Source organism: Octopus sinensis, linkage group LG7, assembly GCF_006345805.1.
Source record: "Octopus sinensis linkage group LG7, ASM634580v1, whole genome shotgun sequence".
In the NCBI taxonomy this organism is placed as follows: Eukaryota; Metazoa; Mollusca; class Cephalopoda; order Octopoda; family Octopodidae; genus Octopus; species Octopus sinensis.
This window is the reverse complement of record NC_043003.1, coordinates 91670630-91695190: the sequence shown is the minus strand read 5'-3', so window position 1 is coordinate 91695190 and position 24561 is coordinate 91670630. Positions and strand designations below refer to the sequence as shown.

At 35.0% G+C, this 24561-nt stretch overlaps 1 protein-coding gene across 4 annotated transcripts; it reads left to right on the top strand.

Annotated features, from left to right (window-relative positions):
- The first annotated feature begins 3359 nt into the window (after positions 1 to 3359).
- On the top strand, positions 3360 to 11532 carry LOC115214349 (gastrula zinc finger protein XlCGF57.1-like). 4 transcript variants are annotated; one of them, XM_036504921.1, is made up of 3 exons: positions 3360 to 3501; positions 8743 to 8922; positions 9143 to 11532. In XM_036504921.1, the coding sequence occupies exon 3, from the start codon at positions 9203 to 9205 to the stop codon at positions 11102 to 11104; it is 1902 nt and encodes a 633-aa protein (XP_036360814.1). In that variant the 5' UTR covers positions 3360 to 3501; positions 8743 to 8922; positions 9143 to 9202; the 3' UTR covers positions 11105 to 11532. The 4 variants fall into 4 exon arrangements, with proteins under 4 accessions (XP_036360814.1, XP_036360815.1, XP_036360816.1 ...); XM_036504922.1 differs by adding an exon at positions 7150 to 7305 and having other exon boundaries at positions 8743 to 11532; XM_036504923.1 differs by adding an exon at positions 4572 to 4690 and having other exon boundaries at positions 8743 to 11532.
- Positions 11533 to 24561: the final 13029 nt, after the last annotated feature.

The following is a 24561-nucleotide window of genomic DNA, read 5'->3' as shown; positions in this document are numbered from 1 at the left end:
GATGAGGCTGTGAGACTTCCAGAAGCTCCAGAGGGTTTCCCTGACACAGGATTCCATCACTTTGGCGATGCAGCTAGTAAGACTAACGGGGCGGGGCGATAGTTGACAGGCAATGTGCGGTCACCTTTTTTGAACAGGGGGATAACACTGGCAGTTTTCTACTGCTCTGGAGTAGCACCATTGTCAAGACAGAATTGGAAGAATAGAGAAAGTTGGCTTAGAAGAAAGTACCCACCGCGTTTGAAAAGTAGGTATGTAACACCATCAAGACCAGGAGAGGCATAGTTGCATTTATTCTTAAGGTGGCGTTGTAGCATTGCTGGTGTAAATTTTATAGTAGATATAGAGTCCGGTGTCAGAGGTGATGAATATGGAACATTTTGGTCTTCGACAGTAAAGATGCCTGCATAGCATCCAGCAATGATTTCTGCACATTCTTTGGGATCGCCAGTAATCTGCCCTGTGTCACCCGTATTGTAAACTAAGTAGTTCATGAAGGAGTCATACACAATGACTGGCATAGCAGCACCATAGTCATCTGCCACAAAGGTAAAGGTGATGCTTTAGATAGAAATAACTACAGGTGTATCAAACTGCTGGACCAGGAGATCAAGGTCACAGAGAGGGTCATATCCCAACTAATTAGGGATAGAGTCTGCTTAGATGAGATGTAGTTCGGTTTTGTGACAGGTAGAAGCACCATTGATGCTATATTCCTGGTATGGCAATTGCAGGAGAAATATCTAGCCAAAGATAAACCCCTATACTTGGCTTTTGTTGACTTGGAGAAAGCCTTTGACAGCATCCTCTAATCCCTTATCTACCGGGCAATGCAGAAACTGGGGATTGATGAGTGGTTAATAAGAGCTGTAAGGCCCTGTACAGGGATGCGGTTAGTAGGGTAAGGGTCAGCAATGAGTACAGTGAAGAATTCTGAGTAGAAATAGGAGTTAACCAAAAATCAGCCCTCAGTCCCCTCTTATTCATCATAGTCCTCCAGGTAATAACAGAGGAATTCAAGACAGGTTGCCTCTGGGAGCTCCTCAATGCTGATGACCTTTCTCTCATAGTGAAATCACGACCAGAACTAGAGAAGAAATTTCAGGTGTGGAAGCAAGATTTAGAATTGAAGGGCCTTAGAGTCAATGTTGCAGAAACCAAAGTCCTAGTAGGTAAGAAGGCGAACACATCACAAACCCTTTCAGGTAGATGGCCCTGCTCGATTTGTAGAAAAGGTGTAGGTAGAAACGACATAAGATGTACCCAGTGTAAGCTATGGACACATAAGAGGTGCAGCCACATCAAAGGAAGACTAACAGGGAAGATAGCTTTCACATGCAGCAGATGCACAAGGGCAATAAACACCACAGATGCTCTGACATGCATAGGCTTGAAAAAAATGAAGCTAGTATGATCCGCTGGATGTGTAATGTCAGTGTGCATACATGACAAAGTGCAAGCACCCTGAGAGAAATGTTGGACATAAGCATCAGATGTGGTATGCAAGAGAGACAACTGCACTGGTATGATCATGTGCTGCGTATGGATGAAGAGAGCTGTATGAAGAAGTGTCACTCCCTAACACTGGAAGGAACCCGTGGAAGAGGGAGACCCAAGAAAACATGGGATGAGGTGGTGAAGCATGACCTTCAAACGTTGGGCCTCACAGAGGTAATGACGAAAGACCGAGACCTCTGGAGATATGCTGTGATTGAGAAGACTCGGCAAGTAAAGTGAGATCACAGCTGTAGCCTACTTCAGTGTTGCATAACCGACCCATTTAAAAAGTACCTTTGAATCGTCAGGTGACACGCTGTACTTGAGGAGAGCTATTGAGTCAAGCAAAATCAAAATCAAATCAAATTACCATCAAATGGAAATTGTAGTTGTGGCTGATACCAGTGTCACCTGACTGGCTCCCATGCTGGTGGCACATAAAAAGCACCCACTACACTCTCAGAGTGGTTGGCGTTAGGAACGGCATCCAGCTGGAGAAACATTGCCAGATCAGTCTGGAGCTTGGTGCGGCCTCCTGGTTTGCCAGTCTCCAGTCAAAACGTCCAACCCATGCCAGCATGGAAAAAGGATGAAAATAATGTTTTCTTTTGATACATTCTACCAGTATACGAATTTTTAAAGTGTTTAGTTAACTAGAAATTGTGTTGAAATCTGGCTATCAAACGGAAAAGATCCTGATTAACTACTTCTCCGAAATTTATGACTTTGTAGCTATGTTAAGAATTGTTATTGCACGTGGTGTATTGGCAGAATGGTCAGGGCCCACATGTCCCTTTAGTCCTGAGTTCAAATCCCATCACAGTCAAGTTCGCAGATCTTTTCGGTTTGAACGGCAGTTTTTTCTAGTGGTGTCATATGAAATTGTCACCCATAATTATGACCCTAGAATCGATCTACTGCATTTCAATCTGTTTTAGGGTTAGGGGTGGCAGGAAGGGTATCTTTTTTCTTTACAAATGTAAATAAACCCAATCTGTTTCTTAAACGAGGGACATATTCATACGGCACAGAATGTTTTCACCTCAATAGACGTCATTGATTGGTTGAAATTGTAGAAATTGAAGGGAAAAAAACAACAAATATCTTACAAGCTATAGAATTTTCTCAATAAAGTCAAGAGAAAAAGATATTTTACAAACACATTCTACCAGTATACGAAGTTTAAAATTTTTTAGTTACATAGAAATTATTTTAAAAAACTGCCGTTCAAACCGAAAAGATCCAAGATCGCTTTCCATCCTTCCAGGATATATAAAGTCCTAGTCAAATACTTGTTCGATATAATCGACTGCTTCCTCCAGCAAAATATAAGTTTAGAACTTATTGTAGAAACCCCTTATTACCTCTAATAAGGAGTTTCTACAATAAGTTCTTAAGCTTAAGGCGATAAGCTGGCAGAATCGTTAGGGTATCGGAAAGATTGCCTTGCAGTATTTGTTCCGAGTTCAAATTCCGCTTTAGCTTTTCGAGGTCGATAAAATAAAGTACCGAGGTCGATGATATCGATGTACATGCAAAATATTTAACCATGTACCGAAATCTGAAGCCATTAAAAAGGTAACGTGAAAGAACCCGCTATTTATTTCAGATATTGACTTTCCGAGTTCAAAATCCGCCGAGGTTCACTTTACCTTTTGTCTTTGGGGAATCAGATAAAATACCTGTCAAACACTGATGTACCCCCTTCCCCTAAAAATAACTTGTACCTAAATCAGAAACCCTTATTTGAGGTAATCTTAGATCTATTGAATTGTTAAGTTGAAATAATTTCCTTTCCATCATGGATTGTTTTCGCTGTTCACCGAAAAAATATAAATTATTTCCTTCTTTCAACCGAAGAGTTCTTTGTGCTGTTTGCAATGAACATCTCATTTAATTACAATGTCTATATATCTTAACTAACAACGAACGATAAAGTCCAATTATGTAGTCTTTATTTGAGATAGGTGATATTTTTATAAGGAAAAGGGGTAAACAAATTATGTAAGTATTTCGCTGTCTTCATATTTCGTCCGATCTGGGTTGTTATGCATTGTTTATTTACGTTTACACACAGTTCTGCAAAAAGTAGCTGCTAAATTTCTTTAAAATCACATGCTACTATAATGAAAAAGGAAGGATACATTGGAAAATAGAGTCTAGATATATTATGTCTGGAAGAAAACAAAAAAGGACGGCGTAGTCACGGTTGGAACCACTTTAATATAGGTACTATTTAAGAAGAGTGGTCCCAGTGCGCGCATTTGTTAGGTTTGTGAATCTGAAAGAAATTGACTGCACCATTTAAAAGGCGGTGTGGACGAGGTTCGGGTTCGTATTCAACATCTTTATAAAGCCGTGATAATTACCAATGTTTGTTTTGTGACGGCATGGTTACCTAACTGGCGACGGTGCACATATGTAGTGAATAATTGATAAATACATGGAATTATGTGAGACAGCAGCGAAGGGGACGATGCAGTCCCTTAACCTGCGCAACAGACAGTGCACCTGTATTAAATATTAATGTTAATCTATCGTGAACCCACAGTAAAGGATGGAATGCTAACAGACCGGGTCGTCGACGTGCGTCTTCTTCACTTGGATATATTCGAGTTGTTGAGCAGCCCCAGATCATTCCTGATTGAACAGAGATATAATCAAAGACATTCCTACCATGACCATCCGGTTTTTTTTTTCGTTTTTTATCCAGGACAGTGTGTGTTTATAGGGATTACATTATAGCCAATGTGTAAAGTGGAGTGGTTTAAGAGACAGATTAGCTGCTATGTTTAGCAAATTGAGCAATCATATAACAGCTACTTTTTCATTGACGATTACAATGGAACCATTTAACAATAAAATTACGTCAAGGATATTTGTTTGTACTTGACAATACTTAGTAGAACGTAGGTTCACGGTATTTTACTCGAAAAGAGGTCTGACGGAAAATAACTAAGGGATATTTATTTTCTAAAGATTTCGCTTGGTAGATTCTATCAGAGTAGCCTCCCATGTGTTTTTCTTTTTTAATTCAAACCTTTTCAGAGGGAGTTTTTGTTTATTGATTGCAGTGCTAGTGATAAGGGTGTGAATTGACAAGTTGTGTCAGAGGATTAATGGGAGAAAAGCAGAAACTGATAAAAGGGCGATAAGATGGATTGAGAAGGAAGAAATGCAGTGCTACCTCACGGTATGTATGGGTAGGTTGAGTGGTGGTACATGGAGGAGAGATGATGGCTTATTTTACTTTTTATTCAAACCCTAATTAGCAAACAAGTGTCATTGTTTACAGGCTTCCAGTAGGCCAAACCCTACTTCAGTGCATCAGAGAAAGTAACAAGATAGTATCTACCACTCACTACTGAAGAAATACATCAAGGGATCTCATCGAAGTTTTTCTCAACTCACTATTTTAAATGTGAGACCAGTGGTTAGAGCATCAGACTCACAATCATGAGGTAGTGAGTTCGAATCCCGGACCGTGCTGTGTTCCTGTGGAAGACAATTTTACGTTGCTCCAGTTCACTCAGCTGTAGAAATGAGATGCGACGTCACTGGTGCCAAGCTGTATCAGGCCCCTTCGCCTTTCCCTTAGATAACATTGGTGGTATGGCGTGGGGAGGCTGGTATGCATGGGCAACTGCCAGTCTTCCATAAACAACCTTGCCTAGACATGTGCCTTGGGGGAGAACTTTCTAGATGCAATCCCATGGTCAGTCATGACTGAAGTGGGTCTTTACTCTTTACTAGTATAGCATTCATTCTATTCTGAATTCAGATTCTTCTGGGTTTAATAAAAATTACAGTTGTTTAACTCTTTTTATATCAACCCTTGCTGTTTTAAAGTGATCTAAACTAAAACATACACTATATGTACACATGCGCACACACACACATATACATATATGCATACATAAGAACATGCCCCTCATGTGTTCTGAAGTATGTTATGGACTATATATCTTATAAAGTGTACATGTCTGAATAGCTCAAGAGCAGATTAGATACTCAGTTGGGTCAAATTAACTGCATACAGTACCCAAATATCATTCTGCCAGTACTAGTGTACCAAGGTTGATATTCATCTAAAGATTTTTGTTATGTGTGGAGTTTATTCCAACCTAACTAGGTGCCTCAACTTTAAGTACCTTATTCAACTGAATCTTGTTTATATCATATATATATATACACACATTGAAACATGATGCAATCTTTGAACGTGTCAGATCCTGTCAAGTCATCCAACCCATCCAGGATGAAACATGAATGTTGAATGATGTTAAGGAGGATGTGTGTGTAACCATTTTGATGTCCACTTTTCCATGCTTGTATGGGTCAAATAGGTTTCATTGTCACAGATTTTCTACGGTTAGATATCCATCTTGTTACCAATCCTTACCTATTTCTAAGCAAATTTGTACTTCCCCATGACCAGACATATTTTCACAAAGACTGAAAATGAGGAACTCTGGCTTGTATGATAATTATACTCATTTATAACTATCTCATTGCATTTGGAAAGTTGAGCTGTTTATCCTAATTTTTCATGCAAAGAACCACAAGTTAATTACTTATGTTATAAGGTCAACTGTAACCAGCGTGATGCTGGTCTGTAATTTTGTAGTCACAACACTGTAAACATTAAATTTCATTTGAAAATGAATGAATGAATTCAATTAATATTGGAAAATAAGTAATATTTTTATGTGCTCTTTGGCAGTAGACAAGTGCACCACTATATACTTTAGAAGAAAAACCAGGAATTTACCTACTCCTTGCACAATGGTAACCACAAAGAGTGTGCTGTGAATGTGACCTACACATTATATTCAACAATGATCTGAATTTAACAAACCACATTTCTAAAATAATCAAAAAGACTGAAGGTGCCTTAACATCACTCATTAAGACTTTTGCCAGCTGCTCACCAGCTGTCTATTTGGAGCTGTGTATAGCTTTGATATATCTATACTTAGTGTTTGCATCTCTAGTCTGAAACCCCCATCTTGTCCAAAATATTGATTTGCTGGAAGATATCCAGAGATGTGCAACCAAATGAATACCCTCTGTCATTCACTTACTACATCTTGAATATATTACTTCTCTGGGTATCAACAATCTAAAGCTTCAATATTTTTACAGCTGACTTGGTCTAGCCCACAAGGTTTTCCACCAGTAATAATTTTGGCCACCCTTTTGAATTCAGCATCTCTAGTGCTTGTGGACATGCTATTAAAATCAAAAAACAACACAGCACCCATAACTTTCAGAAACATTTTTTCACACTCAGAATTGTTGAAGCATGGGATAAACTATCCACATTTGTTGTTAGCTGTCTGAACAGTGCATCCTTCAAAAATCCCATGCTTCCTAAAATTCACCAACACTACTCCTGATGTGCTTACGCTTCTTCAGTCTTTATAACACTTTTCTCTAATTTTGTGTAGCCTTCATTGTCTTTCTTTACTTGACTGATATGTTTGCCCTTTGTCCCCTCCTTTAACCCTTTCTGATCAGTTGTAATGCAGCTAAGTGTTGTATACATTAAATCTTATTATTTGCTTTTCATCCTTTTGGGGTTGATAAAATGAATACCAGTTGAGCACTGTAGTCAATGTAATTATCTAACCCTTTCCCACAAAATTTCAGACTATGTGCCTATAGTAGAAAGGAGCATCTTCAACAACAACAAGCTTGTACATGCTAATTTAATTAGCAGGAATGTTATCCTGAGATTTACTAACAACAAATCTTTCTTAGGATTCCTGCAGAATACAGAACTGCACTTTTCTGCAAGTCAACAATGTGAGTCTCAATTCCTGTGTCTTTCAGTCTTTAAGGTAGCATCTTGGGTGTTGTGTCAAGTGCACCAGTTACCCCACAAATAATTGTCGTCTTAGTCTTCCAGTCTCTTTAGCTGTCTGGCAAGATCCTGGCATTTCTCTTTCTTTTTTTTTTTTTCCAATTTCTTTGGAATCAACTCTGTTTTCATAGGGAATTGCAAAGTTTATAATCTTACACTGTTTATTTTGTTCTTTGGGGAAGTTCCATAAGAACCTGTAATTCTCATTCATTGTTACAGTCTGTGATTCATGTCAATATCACTTCCCTGCTATTTCAAAGCCACACACTTGGCTGATGCTTGCTTACTGCTTGCTTACTCAAGAGATGACCTACACATTTGTCTCGTTTCCTACAGAGTCTTCATTTGCTGTCTGACTGAGTTTTGTCAATCTTTGCCTTTATCAGATTCATCCTAATGGCTTGTTCTTGAGCAGCTATAATTAGCACTTTGATCTCCCGTTTCAAGTTTTTGTCCATCAGCCATAAGCTAGCATTTACTTTCAATACTCTCAGTTTGTTACATGAATTGGCCATATAACTCCATTTCTGTCTGCTCTGTTGCTCTTCCTTCCCTTCTTGAATTCTTCTATTATTTAGTTAGTTTTTGGGGGATATCTAACTGCCAATACTATTTTTTAAATTATTGTTGTTGTTATAATGCTTAGTGGCATTTCGTCCGTCTTTACATCCTGAGTTCAAATTCTGCCAAGGTCAACTTTGCCTTTCATCCTTTTGGGGTTGATAAATTAAGTACCAGTGAAACACTGAGGTTGATTTAATCAACTAGTCCTTCCCCCAAAATTTCAAGCCTTTTTGCCTTCAATAGAAAGCATTATCATTATTATTAATATTATTATTATTATTATTATTATTATTATTATTATTATTATTAAAGTGGTGAACTGGCAGAGTTGTTAGCATGCCAGGCAAAATGCTTGGCAGTATTTCGTCTGTTGTGTGGTACACGGAGGAGAGATGGCAGAAACGTTAGCACGTCGGGCGAAATGCTTAGCGGTATTTCGTCTGCCGTTACGTTGTGAGTTCAAATTCCGCCGAGGTCGACTTTACCTTTCATCCTTTCGGGGTCGATAAATTAAGTACCAGTTACGCACTGGGGGGTCGATGTAATCGACTTAATACCTATGTCTGTCCTTGTTTGTCCCCTCTGTGTTTAGCCCCTTGTGGGTAATAAAGAAATAAGTATTTCGTCTGTTGCTATGTTCTGAGTTCAAATTCCACCAAGGTTGACTTTCATCCTTTTAGAGTTGACGAAACAAGTACCAGTCAAGTGCTGTGGTTAATGTAATTGACTAACCCCCTCCCCAAAAATTTCAGGCCTTGTGCCTATAGTAGAAATTATTATTATTTTTATTATTATTATTATTATTATATTTTCAGAATTCGAATGCAGTAGCAGTTGAGACATATCAGCCATGCAGATGATGGAAGAATGTTGTTAAATGAAGCAATTTTATCCAATAAATTGGTGATTTTAAAACCAAAATAATTTTATCCAAAGGACATCAAATAATAGCAAAGTCTTTGATACACCATGACACTATGCGTATACACATTTCATTGTCTTCAGTCTTTCTTGAAACATATCGACAAGCAATGTCGTGATGGAAACCTGCAGTTTTTTTTAAGGTTTTTCTATGAGAGTTTCCTTCTGTTTTATAACTGTGATATAATGTTTACAAAACTAGAATGGAAGCAACATATATTGCATTCCTTTAGCTTTAGTGTATTTCAAGGATTTATTACATCCCATTAAACTACTTCAAATGGTTTGACCCTCTGAGTTAAATAATATTCACCTCTTGAAATTCAAAATTCTGTCTCTTGCTGGTATATTGTCATGATGGAGACAAATACATTGAGTGTGACTGCTAATATTTCTCAAGATAAACAGGATGAAAATAAACTAATAAGTCTCAAAACAAAAGAGGTAACAGATAGCAAAAAGATGACATCTACCAGAAAACACAAAATAAAGCGAATATTCTGTGAGTTATGTGAAAAGAAGTTTTGTAAAAAATCTGAACTACTGATACATATGCGATCTCATACAGGAGAGAAGCCATTTCAGTGTGAGATATGTGATAAACGATATTCAAGGAAATCAGTACTTAGGGTACACAATAAAACACACTCTGGAGAAAAACCTTTTCCTTGTGAAATATGTAAGAAATGTTTTCCAACTTGTTCACATTTGAAAAGACACATGATGACACATACAGGTGAAAAACCTTTCTCTTGTAAGTTATGTAACAAGCAATTTTCCAGTAGTTTTGTACTGAAAAGACACATTAGGACACACACTGGGGAAAAACCTTTTCTTTGTTTAATATGTGGGAAATGCTTTTCTGAGAAATTTGAAATGAAGATACACACCAGAACGCATACAGGGGAGAAACCTTTTCCTTGTCAGATGTGTGGTAAAAGTTTTACAACAAACTATAAGTTAAACTTACATATAAAAGTGCACACTGGGGAAAAATCATTTCAGTGTAAACTTTGCGGAAAAGGACTGTCCACAAAATCAGAGCTAAGGTTACACATACAAATTCATAGTGGTAAGAAGTCCTATAACTGTGAGGTGTGCAATAAAAGTTTTTACACAGTATATAAATTAGATGTACATAGGAAAATACATAGTGGTGAGAAAGAATTTCACTGTGAAATCTGTGGAAGAGGTTTCTCAACAAATTACAATCTCAACCTTCATACACGAACACACACTGGTGAAAAACCTTATCACTGTCTTACTTGTGACAAAAACTTTTCTTCTAAATCTGTACTAAGGTTACATACACGAAAACACACTGGAGAACAACTATTTTATTGTGATATTTGTAATAAAGGATTCTCTGCCAGCCAAAACCTGAAATTACACAAACGGACTCACACTGGAGAAAAACCATTTTCTTGCGAGATTTGTGGGAAAAGCTTCTCTATAAGCTCGCATTTACAGGTGCATACAAGAAGTCACACAGGGGAGAAACCATATCGCTGTGAAATATGTGGCAAAAGCTTTTCCACCAGTTGTAATTTAAACTTACACACTCAAACACATACGGGGGAGAAACCATTTCAATGCAAAATCTGTTGCAAAAATTTCACTAGAAGTTCTGTTCTGAAGTTACACAACAGGTTGCACACCGGGGAAAAACCATACCAATGTGATATATGCAGCCGAAAGTTTTCTACAAAATATAATTTACTTATACATAAAAAAAGACATGAGAAGAGCAAGAAAGAAATTCAGTGTCAGATATGTAATAAAAAATTCCTTACAACTTCTGATTTAAAAGTTCATACAATAGCTCATCTGGAAGAGAATTCATGCCACTGCATCATTTGTAGTAAGACTTTTACAACTAGTTATGAGTTAGATTTGCATCAAAACAACCATAAAAATGAAAAACCATTTGCTTGTGGAATATGTAGGAAATCCTTTCTTGTTCTAAGTGAACTTAAAAAACATGCTTATATGCATGCTGGAATAAAACCCTTTCACTGTGAGACATGTGGGAAAACTTTCCTGAAGGCATCTGATCTAAAGGTTCATGTTAGAACTCATACAGGAGAAAAACCATTTTGTTGCCAAATATGTGGGAAATACTTTTCTCGAAGCTCGAGTTTGAAGAGTCATAATCGAACACACACAGGGGAGAAACCATTTCACTGTCAGATATGTGGGAAATGTTTTTCTCAAAGTTCTGGGCTAAACAGACATACAAAAATACACACAGGTTGAAGTGATGTGCATATCATTAAAATAGTCACTTAATTCAGCTATTCTCATCAACTCCCTGCTTCTGGTATTTTCTTTTTCTTTTTTCAAAAGCTTACCTTTAGCTTCAAAGATATTTCTTATAAAGACATAATGGTTTCATTTTGAATAGGACACAAATATCTTTCTTTTAGATAACAAAAAGAGGTTCTATAATCAGACCCAGCTTAAAACTAAGTACAAATTGGTGAACAAGAGAGCTGAAGACAATCAGAAGTCAAACTGACTGAAACATATAAATTGTAAAATACATATAAATATAATTGTGATTAAACATTAAGTTTACTTAATGAAAGTAACAAATGCTAAAATTTTATTTTGATGCTGTTGGAATATTTTCTTTCAGTAATATTTTGCAAACTTGATTTACATAAAAGTGATAACCTAGAAAATATGTTTTGTACATTTTTCTAACATGCATTATTCTGCCTTTGTCTTTATAATGACAACTCATTTTGTGAACTCTTCTTTTATTTACTTTTACTTGTTTCAACCAGAATCTGTGGCCATGCTGGAGCAGTTGTGTTTTTCTTTTCTTTTTTTCTTCATGTTTAATACCTCATTTCCTAATCATTTGCTATCTTTTAGTAGAGAATATATTTCTTCTGATACCTTATTTATATATTCCATCAAAGCAGCATGCTGGCCAATGCATCATCATCTTCAACGCCTTCAAAATCATCATCATTATTTGACCCTTTAGCATTCAGATTTTTTTGTCAAATGTGATGCTTATTTATTTACATTGTTTTGAATTAGTCACATGTTGTAGTTTCAAGATGTCAATGGTGTTTTATTCTTTTACTTGTTTCAGTCATTTGACTGCAGCCATGCTGGAGCACCACCTTTAGTTGAACGAATCAGCCCCAGGATTTATTCTTTGTAAGCCTAGTACTTATTCTATCAGTTTCGTTTGCTGAACCACTAAGTTATGGTGATGTAAACACCAGCTTCGGTTGTCAAGCGATGTTGTGGGGACAAACATACACACACAAACACATACATATATATATGTACATCGGGCTTTGTTCAGTTTCCATCTACCAAATCCACTCACAAGGCTTTGGTCATCCCAAGGCTATAGTAGAAGACACTTGCCCAAGGTACCATGCAGTGAAACTGAACCCGGAACCATGTGGTTGGTAAGCAAGCTACTTACCACACAGCCACTCCTGTGTTTATATATTTTTAGAATGACAGTGTAGAATAGGTGTGCAAGGCCAGATCTGGCCAGTTTGAACATAAAACAGGTAGAATAGTTTTGGCTGGATATGGCTGGTTTAAATATTAAAGAGTTAAAATCTGTTTTCCATGCTGGCATGGGTGGGCTGGTTGGTTCAATAGAATCTGACAAGCCAGAGGGTTGCATTGAATTCCAATGTCTTTTTTGGCATGCTTTCTACAGCTGGGTGACCTTCCTAACACCAATCTCTGTACAGGGTGCATTTTTTTATGGTAACCAGTACTGATGTGCTCACCAAGTATCTGGCAAGATAAGACCTCTTCACTGAGTGGAGGGTGTAGTATTGAGACCAGGTGGCATTATGGCAAGTGTTGAGAAACTAAAGTATGATAGAGGGACAAGAGCAGGAGCAGGTGTCTTGCTGTATAAGAGATACATGGCCATCCCAGCAGGAAAGGAAGAAATGGTGACAAGGTGTCGGAGTGTTCCCTCAAGGTACAAGAAGATGACTGTAACAGTTTAGGGACAGAGGATCAGGAAGTACATATGTTCTTGAGTGTGTGTAAGAGTGACAGATGATTAGAAGTGAATGTAATGAACATGAATGGAGGCCTGGTCATTGGTGAATATCACTTTATAGGGGAAAAGGTGAAGGAAATAGGAGTGGATCACAGAGGAGGTGATAGGTAATACATCTTTATGTCTTATTATTCTCACTATTAACAAAATGCTAACAACCAATGTTGTGCCTTTTATTTTTTTAAATTACATATTACTATTCTTACTTTAGTATTATACTATTATTTACATCTGCTGTTTGTTTATCCATACATTAACTATTTTGATACCAACCCACCTATTATACAAGCTTCCTGCTTTAAAGTAACCTAAATTTAAACCTATCAAAATTTCTTGTTAATTTATGTTCCAAAATCCAGCTTAACACTGACAAAATTATTTTACTAAATTCTTCATAATTTCGAAAATTAATTGAAACAAGACAGTAGCTGGCATCCAAAAATAGCACCCAGTATGCTGGGTTAGGAAGAGCATCTAGCTATAGAACCCATGCCAAAGAAGGCACTGGAGATCATTGCAGTCCTCTGATGCATCAGAATGCATCAAACTATCCAACCCATGCCAGCATGGAAGACAGACATTAAATACTGAGGATGATGAAAAGCTGTGTATTTTATCAGAAATATGGTAACAAATCATCAATTGCTTGAACTTCCAGTGATCAAAAGTATTTATCAACATCATTTCAGTCCTATTGATTTCTTGATGATGAAGAGACAATCAATTATGACTCCTCACCCACCTATTACTGGCTTTGAACTCAGAAAGTAACTGCACAGGACAAGTGATTTTGTTTGACGTTCTAATGATTTTGCTAGTGTTATATATGAAGTTTACATTTGTAAGTTTGTATTTGAATAGTTCATTCTATTAATCTGTAATGATTATAATTGAAACAGAGATTTAAATAGTTAATTCTGTTCGTCATTAATAATTACGATTCAAATAATAATTTAAATAAGATAATTCAATTCATCTATAATAATTATAATTAAAACACAGATTACATCTAAATGAAAGATTAATTTGTTGTCTGGGTTAAGAAGTTTGCTTCCCAACTATGTGGCTCTGAGCTCAGTGCTATTATGTGGAACCTCGAGAAAGTGTCTTTTACTGTAGCCTCAGGTTAACCAAAGACTTGTGAACGGGTTAAACAGACAGAAACTGAAAAGCCCATCACATATGTGTGTGTATGGGTATATGTAAATATTTGTATCCCCTGTTCTTGACCTCACTTGATATTTGTAAATGAGTATTACTATCATAAAAGCAGCATTGTTTATTTGCAGTCTTCCAAGACAACATATCTGGAAAATGTTATCTTGCTTGGAAACAGGTGTGGTTTAGTGACAGAGAGGGCATCTAGCCATTGGCAGTTTGCCTCAACAAATTCTATCTGACCCATGCAAGCATTGAAAAGTAAATGTTAAAATGATGATATATATGTGTGTATTTGATGAGCATTTATGGATATACATATGTGTATGTGTGTGTGTATGAATATGCATACACCTATGCATTTGAGAACACGCACTCATAAACATGTATTGTACAAAAATGTTTTTGCATGTAAGCATGAATATGCTTATATTATATATGAATATAGTTTTGCGAGTGCATACATGTACATTAAAATGTATGTATACATATATGCACGTGTATGGATGTGTACTATCTGTATATGTCATTTATAGATTCTAGTATTTATTCCTTAGTATGCAGGTGTATAGGTATCTAATTACCTCCTCTTGAGACCGCCTACCCTGTCGCATGCTGTCATAAGCTATAAAAGTTTCCAAACAGTTATTGAACTGAAGGATACCTTCCTTCACCAGAAGTTTAATGCACTTTAGCCTTTCCTCCAATTAACTAAACCTACTAGGCACAGGCTTTTTTTCTTCTTTTTAGATGACGGCACCTAGTTAAAACACTCAACATTAACACTCCTCGTTATCGGATTAAAGGGACATAACCTAGATTCCATAAAATGAATTATTCCTCTTACCTTTAACGTTTTAACTTTTTTGTGTTTTTACTTTTTTTTTTGCATTTTCCCAGAGTAACGTTGTTATTTGAGCCTGAACGATTACCAGATCACACGATACATTATACAAGGCTATCGATTAGTGCACTATCTGAACATGAAACTTGAAGTAGTTCCCATGCATTCATTAAATATTTGTCTCTTGCATTCACTGCATTCCCCCACTATATATATTTGACCACCTCCACTCCATCATTATATCCATCTCTCACTCATACAGCATTACCTACTCCCAGTGATTCTTTTGTATTCATGATCTCTTCTTTTCACCATCCTAGACATGTCACCTTAAATGCACGCAGAACCTCATTACCATACATACATACCGCTCCCTGTAGCACCACTCTAGTCACCCAAATAAAATGTGAGGTTATAAAATGTGACTTATAAAAACGTTTAATATATATAATATATGAATCTCCTCCACAACAAACCTAGTCTTCATTCATTCAGTTATGCATTAACCTCTCAACAACCCATATAAAGTAATTACTCCATCCCCTTTTCTCCCTCTCACATAATGGGCCTCTTTAAGCTACAAGACTTGCAAGTTACAAGGCAACCCTGACTAGTGTTGGTGCCATGAAAAAAGCAACCTGTACATTCTGTAGAGTAATTGGTGTTAGCAAGAGCATTCAGCCATAGAAGCCACACCAAAACTAAAGCACTGGAACATGACATGTTCTTCTGACCTATGCCAGTAGGAAACAAAATGAACATAAAAAATGCAGCTGCTGCTCTTTGTATACATAGTTACACTTAGCTTTAAATATATAACATATAAACTTATATCATCATCATCATCATTTAACATCCCTTTTTCCATAATGCTATGTGTGACAGGATCAACATGAACTGATGAACCAGAGGGATGTACTGAGCTCCAATGAGTGCTTGATGCCCTTCCTAATACCAACCAGAATGTACTGAATGTTTTTTTTTCAGGGCACCAGAACTGGTACGGTCACCCCCTCAGCTGAAAGGGATATGGTATTCTTTTTTATATTTACTTGTGCCAGTCATTGGACTGTGGCCATACTGGTACATCATCTTGAAGAGTTTAGTTGAACAAATCACCCCAGTCTGGTACTTATTCCATTGGTCCCTTTTTGCAGATGTTGGAAGGGTATCAGAAAGCATGTGCAATATGAATATCTTAAGAGTTGAGACCTGATTTGAAGGAAAGAAATTTAGGGATCTGCTCTGATCAACTGGAGATGTTTGAAGTGAATGAAGACAAGTTTTTTTTTTTTATTTCTTCTCTGGTGACAGAGGATGAAACCTAGGTATATCTTTACAATCCAAAAATGAAGGATCAGTTCATGGAAAGGTATCGCATCTTTTTTCCAAAGCATAAGAAGTTCAAGAGTAGTGCAATGTGCAGCTTAGAGAAGCCATTAGAAGGAAGAGACTGGACAAGAAACTGAAAATGATCCACAATCACCATGACAACAAATCAGACAAGAGGCAAATTGAGCCGGTCAGTGGTTCTTCATCTATTGTACAGCTAGGATCTGTTATTTTCTGGCTTGTACTTGCTCAGTCTAAAGAAGGGCAGTCTTTGGGGGAAAACAATTTGATGATGTAGCTGAAGTGAAACTGGCTGTGAAGAAGTGAGTACAACAATGCACGCCTGAATTTTTTTCAAAGGATCCAGATCTATCTCTTCATGTTTTGATTCTATATTTATGTAGGTGTATGGATGTTGGTGAAAATGTATGAGGGGAATGGAGGGAGTGCATGAGTGCACATTCATACATTGCCCTCAGGTGTGTGTGTATGTGAGCCTGCAGATGTAAGGTTGTGTTGAATAGTTGATTCTCTGAGTAGGTGCATTAGAGAGAACATGTCTGCATCTGCACATTTGTGTATATGTATGATATGGGATTTATGAAGAGTATGGATGGTAAAATATTTCTTTCTCATCTTTATCAAGTGGTTGTCTTTTTGCCTGGACTGCATTTGTGTATTATATGTGGATTCAGTGCATATATTGACCAGCTGTGTTATTTGTTTATGGGATGGTATAGATCGAATTACAATTTAATGATATTTCATCTTTTATTCCAATAACTCCAAGAAATGAGTTTGATGCCTGATTGACTTCAATTCTCAGACATGCAAAACAGTTCTGAGCATGCACAATAGCTCTGTGTTTAAATACACCAGTATGGTACAGTGGTGGTGTGGTCACTACATTTTAAGTTTTTTTTTTTTTTTTTTTTTTACTAAATGATAGTTTCCATTGTGATCTTCCATATCTGCCATAAAGATGCATCATTTGGATATATTAAAAGGATTTTTGTCAATGTTATCCTTGGCATGCTGAGAAGAGTATCACATAAGTTTCTTACCACAGCATTTGTTCTAATGTTTCTTCATTCTTTTTGCTATGCTTCTGGTAGTCTCCCCAATATATGCAGTGGTTGAGTTCCCACACTTGCCTTCCAAACATTTTAATTGATAAACATCTCTCATTTTACGGTTAATTCCAGGGTTTGTTTTACACACAGCACAGATCTTATTTGTACATGCGGTTCTATCAAAGGAGTATTTTCTGCTTATCTGTGATCTAATTGATTTCCCTACTACCTTAATTCTAAGACACAACTCATCAACAATGACTCTTGCCCTTTCAGTCTAACTTCACCTCACTGAGCTACCTCCAGCTTTTGCAACTTGGAATACCAAAGAAATGAATGAAAGTCATCATCATCATTTTTTGAATATCCACTTTTACATGTTTGCATTCTTCATAAATGCTACATCACCTACATCTTGATCTTTCCAGCTACTCTCACACATCCTTATGTAATGCAGTGTAGCCATACCTATGGCTATCCCTCTACCATACTTTGGCTTTTCAACACATGGTATAAAGCCACCTCCCTCTCTACTACAACTCCACTCAGTTAAGGGGGAGGCTTTCCTTGTCATACAAGTTACTTTTGTGGCCTTACTCATGCTGGTTGTCAGAAAAAAAAAGACACCCAACACTGTAAAATGATTGGCATTAAGAAGGGCATCCACCTGTAGAAGCCATTGGTTAGCTTGACCCCACCCACCCACATCTCAAGCTCACTGGATCTTGTCAAATTGTTCAACTTATACAACATGGAAAATGGATATTAAATGATGATGATACAGTTGTCACTTGATAATCAATATACTGGTTTTATCAAACTCAAGAAGAATTAAGAGCTGTATAGGGTGGCCCAAAAGTCACAAAGTATAAAATTGCAGTTGGTGCAACAGCTAAAGCCACCAGATTATGTTCACAGATTGCAATGTGTAATCAGACTTTGTGACTTTTGACCCAACCTGTAACAATTGTCAGCTCATGAAATATATAGCCTTGTATGTTATCAATGCACTGACCAACCACCAAAATAATTCTAACACAGCAGAACATGGTACTGACTTATAAAAATGTTTAATATATTTTATAGTATATTATGGTTGCATAATGAAATATCACATCCCTACATGTCATTAATACCAAAATAATTACTGAACAAAGATTAAAATAATCAAAGACTTTACATATTGCTTACATTATATTCAGTAATCTTTTTTCTGATTCTTTTTCTTAGATTTCTTTACATCAAAGTAAATTATTTTAAAAAAAATAGAGCAAAATCTTGTAGTTAATTCATTTTTATTTCATTTTTTTCTTTTTTTCAAATATTTTTCATCCCACAATGATTTTAGACAGAGGTAATAGTTTTCTTCTTCATGGGATCACTCATTCACACAAACACACACAAACATTTTAAAATAAGAAGGGGAGGAGAAAGCATTTCCCCTACCCCGAACAAAAGAATTTTTAAAAAAGTTTTTTAACTGTTTTTTTCAATAAGTAACAAACAAAAAATACTAATATTTAAAAAAAAAGAACCAAAACAAAAAAAAAATCTTTTAAAATTTCTTTTCTCCCTAAAATCAAATATAAATGCACATTCTTTTACTGTTTTCAGTCATTGAACTATGACCAAGCTGGGGCACTGCTTTTAAAAGGTTTTTAGTCAAAACCTATCAACCCCAGTACTTATTTAATCAAACTTTATTTGTTGAACCAATAAGATACAAACCATAAAGGAACATAACATAAAACAATATAAACAGAGACACTAACACACACACACATGCACACATACATTATCACATGACAGACTTCTGCAGTTTCCATCTACCAAATTCCACTTGCAAGGTATTAGTCAACCCAAGGCTATAGCAGAAGGCACTTGCCCAAGGTGCCGTGCAGTGGATTTTATCAAGAACCATGTGGTTGTGAAATGACCATCTTAAAAACCACACAGCCATGCCTGCACCTATAAGTATCTTACACAATACATGTTGCAAGAATTAAAATATAAATTTTTTTTTTAAAAACAGAAAAGAAAAAAAAGTAATATAATCATATTAAAAAATAATTTTTTAAAAATAAAATCTCCAGCAGCTTAGTAGCAAAGAAGAGATAGCAGCTTCTTTTGCATGTCTTTTTACTCTAATCCTAATTTGGAATTAGAAATCTTATAGTATTAGTGTGTTGTTACTGTTTTTGCTTTTTGTGTTCTATTATCTACACTACATACCAATTTGCTTATTCAAGTGTTATTAAGTTCTTAAATTCTACATATGAACATAAGGTGAAAATACAATTTCAAAATGTCCAGCCCTTTTTCTTCATATATATATATATAGATATATATTTTTTAGTTGGTCTGTTCTCTGATAATTGTTAGGGGCACTACTTATATGTTTGCAGATAATCTGTCGTCTAGGTTTCAAATATAGAGACATGCTCTATTTCTATAGCACAGCATTTGAACAGACTCACGGCATAGTTAACATAAAACTTTAAAATCCTGAATTTTAAATCCAGTCCCCTGCATATTTTGTGTGTGTATGTATATATATACATACACACACAGAGTAGCTTTCTCATATATAAGCAAAGCCATTGCTAGAAAGAATCATTGAAATGAGTCATTGATGAAGCAATGTGAAGCCCTCGTATGATTCCTGAGCCCAGCTAAATATTTGCACATTCTATCGCATAATGCACAGCTGTGCTGGCTGGCAGAGGGGATAGGTGCCACAGTGAAAGCACATCTTTCCACAGATTGCACGTACACACACACACGCACATGCATATACACATGTATGTGTGAATGTGCATAAAACGTAGGAATAGGGTATTTTAAGATTGTAAAAGTATGAACCAAAACAACAGACTACAGATGAGCTTTATTGTTCAGAAAGCTGGAACAAGTTTATATTAACTTTATATCTATTGAAAATATAATAAATAGGATTCAAAATATCTTTCATTGTGTCCTGTTTTTCATGCTGACATGGCTTGCAGTAACTGGGGCAAAGGGTCTGGTGTAATAAAAATAGTTTACAAAGTTGCTACAATATTTGAATTATTTTACTGGTTTTAGGTCTTAAGGGTACCAAAAAGAAAAATTAAATTTTCTTATATGAAAATAGTGTTGTAATTTACTTGATGCATTCTTACATGAATGCATTTTTATATATGCATTAGTCTATACACCTGCTATATATAATATATATGCATTAACACACACATGTATATTTAGGACTACAAAACACTAAAATACCTGAATTAAGAAACATATACTGCCAAATCAGACAACTTGTAGAAAAAATAGTTTAAAAGTTACAAATTTTTATTCGTTTTGATTCCTACTTAAAAATGATTATCAAAACATCCATTCACAAAAAGAAAAGATGTACGGTTAATTCTTTTTTTGTTTGTTTGTTTTGTTTTTGTCAAGCTGGATTTCATTTGTTTAAAAAGAAATTTCAAAAGTCCATTTTAGGACTCACTGAAAACTGTACACATATAAGATTAATAAGAATAATGATTAAACAAAAGCCTACACTTACAAATTACTAAGTACATAAGTAGTGTAATAAGCAATAATCTGTGTCTTGGCTGAAGTCACAGATGAGATTTTCATTTAGAGAAAGTAACAGTTAAGAGGTGTATCAGCAATGAAGAGCTGAAATTGCATAATCTACAAGGACTATATATATTATTGCTATTTAGCTATTTACATATATATATATATATATATATATATATATATATACACACATACACAGACTCACTACAGCTGCACACCGCACATACAATCTTACTAAGGGTTGTACAACATTCAAGGTTAGTTTATTCCAGATTGAAAAGTCTAAAGTTTGAGTTTGAAATAACAGTTCATTTGGTATTTGTTATAAAAAGGATTAAGATATGAAGCCATTTTATATCAAATCATTTCAAGTGGAGAAAGAATTAAGATTCACGTCACATGTGAATTTTAGAGTTTCTAGAATTTGAAATTTTATTTTCTGTTCATTTGTTTAACATTTTTATTTATTTCTGTCCCTGTATCCATCCAAATATTTATACATAATGGATATTTACATGAATACATTACATATATCCACAACTTTGAACAAAGTCTTCACCAGATTTCACTAGTAATATTATGATGGCTGTCCAAATTTAATCTAAAACAAGCTCAGCTCAAAAGATGGTGGGCTACATTCAAACAAAGACAGCTGACTAGTAGGAAATCCTGTGCTTTACAAAATACAATTATGAAAATTGATAAAGCTTTGTTTATTTGAAACATTCATGAATGCCATTTGCAAACAATTTTTTTAGACCGTAATTTTAGAGAAAATATATGAAGCCAATTCTCTAAAATCTTTCATGGAACCACTAAGAAACTTGATTCAATTTAACATTAATATTACATGTACTGTGTGGAGTTGTTCTTTTCTATTCAAGAGCCTTTCTGTTTTAATCCAAGAAAATTAAGTATCATAACCTATAAAATTGAAAATGATACCCCAAAACATGACAGCTGAGAGGAAGTTTTAGTGCAAAGATATGAGATGCACTTACAAGTTCATAAATACAATAAACTATTCAAAGAAATCTGAGAAACTGTAAGTCAATGCCTGAAGGAAAAAACATGGAAACTAAGTGGTGACAGTTATTAAAAGATAAAAATAATTGTAAAAAAAAAAAAAAGATGTAAGGTATGTTAGTATGCCATGAAAAGAAATATCTTAGACTTAGTGAATGCCTCATTGAAGAGCAACTCTTGATGACAACCCCTGCAAAACTAAGAGAAACTTTTTCTCATGCTTTTTAATCATGTCTTGACACAGACCTCAACTAGTTTCTTTCAATTCTAGTGATTCTATTTCATTTCATGGCTACAAGCAAAATCCAGGCTTGATTAATCTTAATTAGGAAGTTAAATCAAACAAAAACTGAGCAAAAAAAAATCAAATAAAGGATGTATTTATTTTAAATTTGTAAAAAGTTAATTATAAAAATTAATTTTTTGTTGAAATTTTTTTTTTCCTTTTTTTTCTAGTGCCCTATAATTTCAATGTTTCAAAATAATATTCCAATTCTATCAAATTTAAAGTTAGCAGAAACCAAATTACTTATTTAGCATTATCAAACAGTCCCTCGGCTCTTTAGAATTGGTAAATACTAGTATTCATACTTAAATACAAAAAGTACCACTATTTATTTTATTTTTATATTTCTATTATACTCAAAACAATAACAAGATCCCAGCTAAGGCCAATTCTTAGAATAAAACTAGGCTTGTAAATACAACAAATGGCATAAAAGTCCGCACATAACAGAGAGACATGTTATTTTACATTAAACATGTTTTAGGAGGGAACACAATAAAAAAAAAAGCAGATCAACATTTCTACTACTCAAAGACTCCAGTGAATCCATTAAGCATTTAACAAGATTATATATATATATATATATATATATATATATATATATATATATATATATATACACACACACACACACACACACGCACACACACATACATATATATATCATCACTGTCATCGTTAAGCATCCGCTTTCCATGTTGTCATTGGTTGGACGGTTTGACTGAGGACTGGCAAGCCAGAAGGCTGCACCAGGCTCCAATCTGATCTGGCAAGGTTTCTACAGCTGAATGCCCTTCCTATATATATATATATATATATATATATATATATATATATATATATATACACTATATATATATATACACACTCACACATACATATATATACACTATATATATATATACATATATATATATACACACATATATATATACACATATATACATACATATACATATATATATTCACCTATATGTCTGTCTATACATACAAATATACAAAAAGTAGTAATAGTCCTTCAATATGTTGACTTTCCAAAGTGAAAGAATCAACAGTGAAAATGGCAGATACATGTGTTAAAGCAAGCTTTATATACATACATACACACACACATATATATATATATATGTGTGTGTGTGTGTACATACATATACATATATACAGACATATGTGCATGCATGTGTACATATGTACAGACACACATACATGTGTGAGTGTGTATGAGTATATGCATACATGTGCACACACGCATTCAATATTATAATTAAAGTTGACTACATTTACATTACTCCAAATTTCCCTGCCACTAATCAGATGATGCTGATAATCACTCTGAAGATTGCTACATCAGCATGAAACTTCAAATAATAGAAAAGCAGACAACTTTATGATATCATAGCAAATTTGTACTCTACTCGCTGTAGAGTGTTCTTGAATTTTGTTCAAAATACTACTTACAACTATTCACATTTACTTTAATAGCAATGTGACTTAATAATTTAAACTGAAGCAGTTGAAGTTCTTTTCATAAGAAAGCATTTTATTGAACGTACAAAAACAGTGGGGAGAAAAAAAAAACCAGGCATGGTGGGTTAAAGACCTTAGTATATTTCCTAATCCCACCCAAAAATGTTTACAACAGTTCAAACAGGGAAATGAATTTTGGTTTGCATTACTTTTGCAATAGCAGAACTGGTTTCCTGAGATTGTACTAGTTTTACTAAAATGTGTTGAATTTCCTTATTATGCTTAAATTTACAAGATATTCTGAAAATTAAGAATATCATATAACCAACATAAACCTGCATGAGACAGCATATTTAAAATTTGCTGCTAATCTAAAAGCAGTTGGGGGCGGGCAGAAAACCACTTCTGGAAAAGTTGATATTTTCTTAGATGTGTTTCAGAAAAATAAGGAATGAAGAAGTTGCACTATCCCAGGATATGAGAACCACTTTAAAGTTAAGTGCATTTTGGTCTCTAAAGAGAAGGTTAACATCTAATACTAAAATGTAGAGACAGTATGCATTGTATATGTAAGTAAAGACAATAAGAAGAGATAGAATTTGTATAGTGATATAGCACCAGTCTAAATCTAAAGAGGTAATACAGCACCAGAAACTGAATCTAAAGACAGTTGAAATTTATCATAGCACCAATCTACAATCTAGCAGTATATATGATATTATTACCAGACAGTATAGAATCAATAGCTAGTAGAACTCTAGACAATAATGAGACTTTAAATTCAAAAATAAAATAGAATATCAGATAAGTCTAATGCTAACAAACAATACAGCACCCTTATAAAATCAATAAATTTGAGTATGATCACGCACACACAAATATATATGAAAATATACATAT

What these genes read in the sequence shown, in the direction of transcription:
- LOC115214349 (XM_036504921.1), top strand. Translation starts at nt 9,203, where the DNA reads ATGATGGAGACAAATACATTGAGTGTGACTGCTAATATTTCTCAAGAT.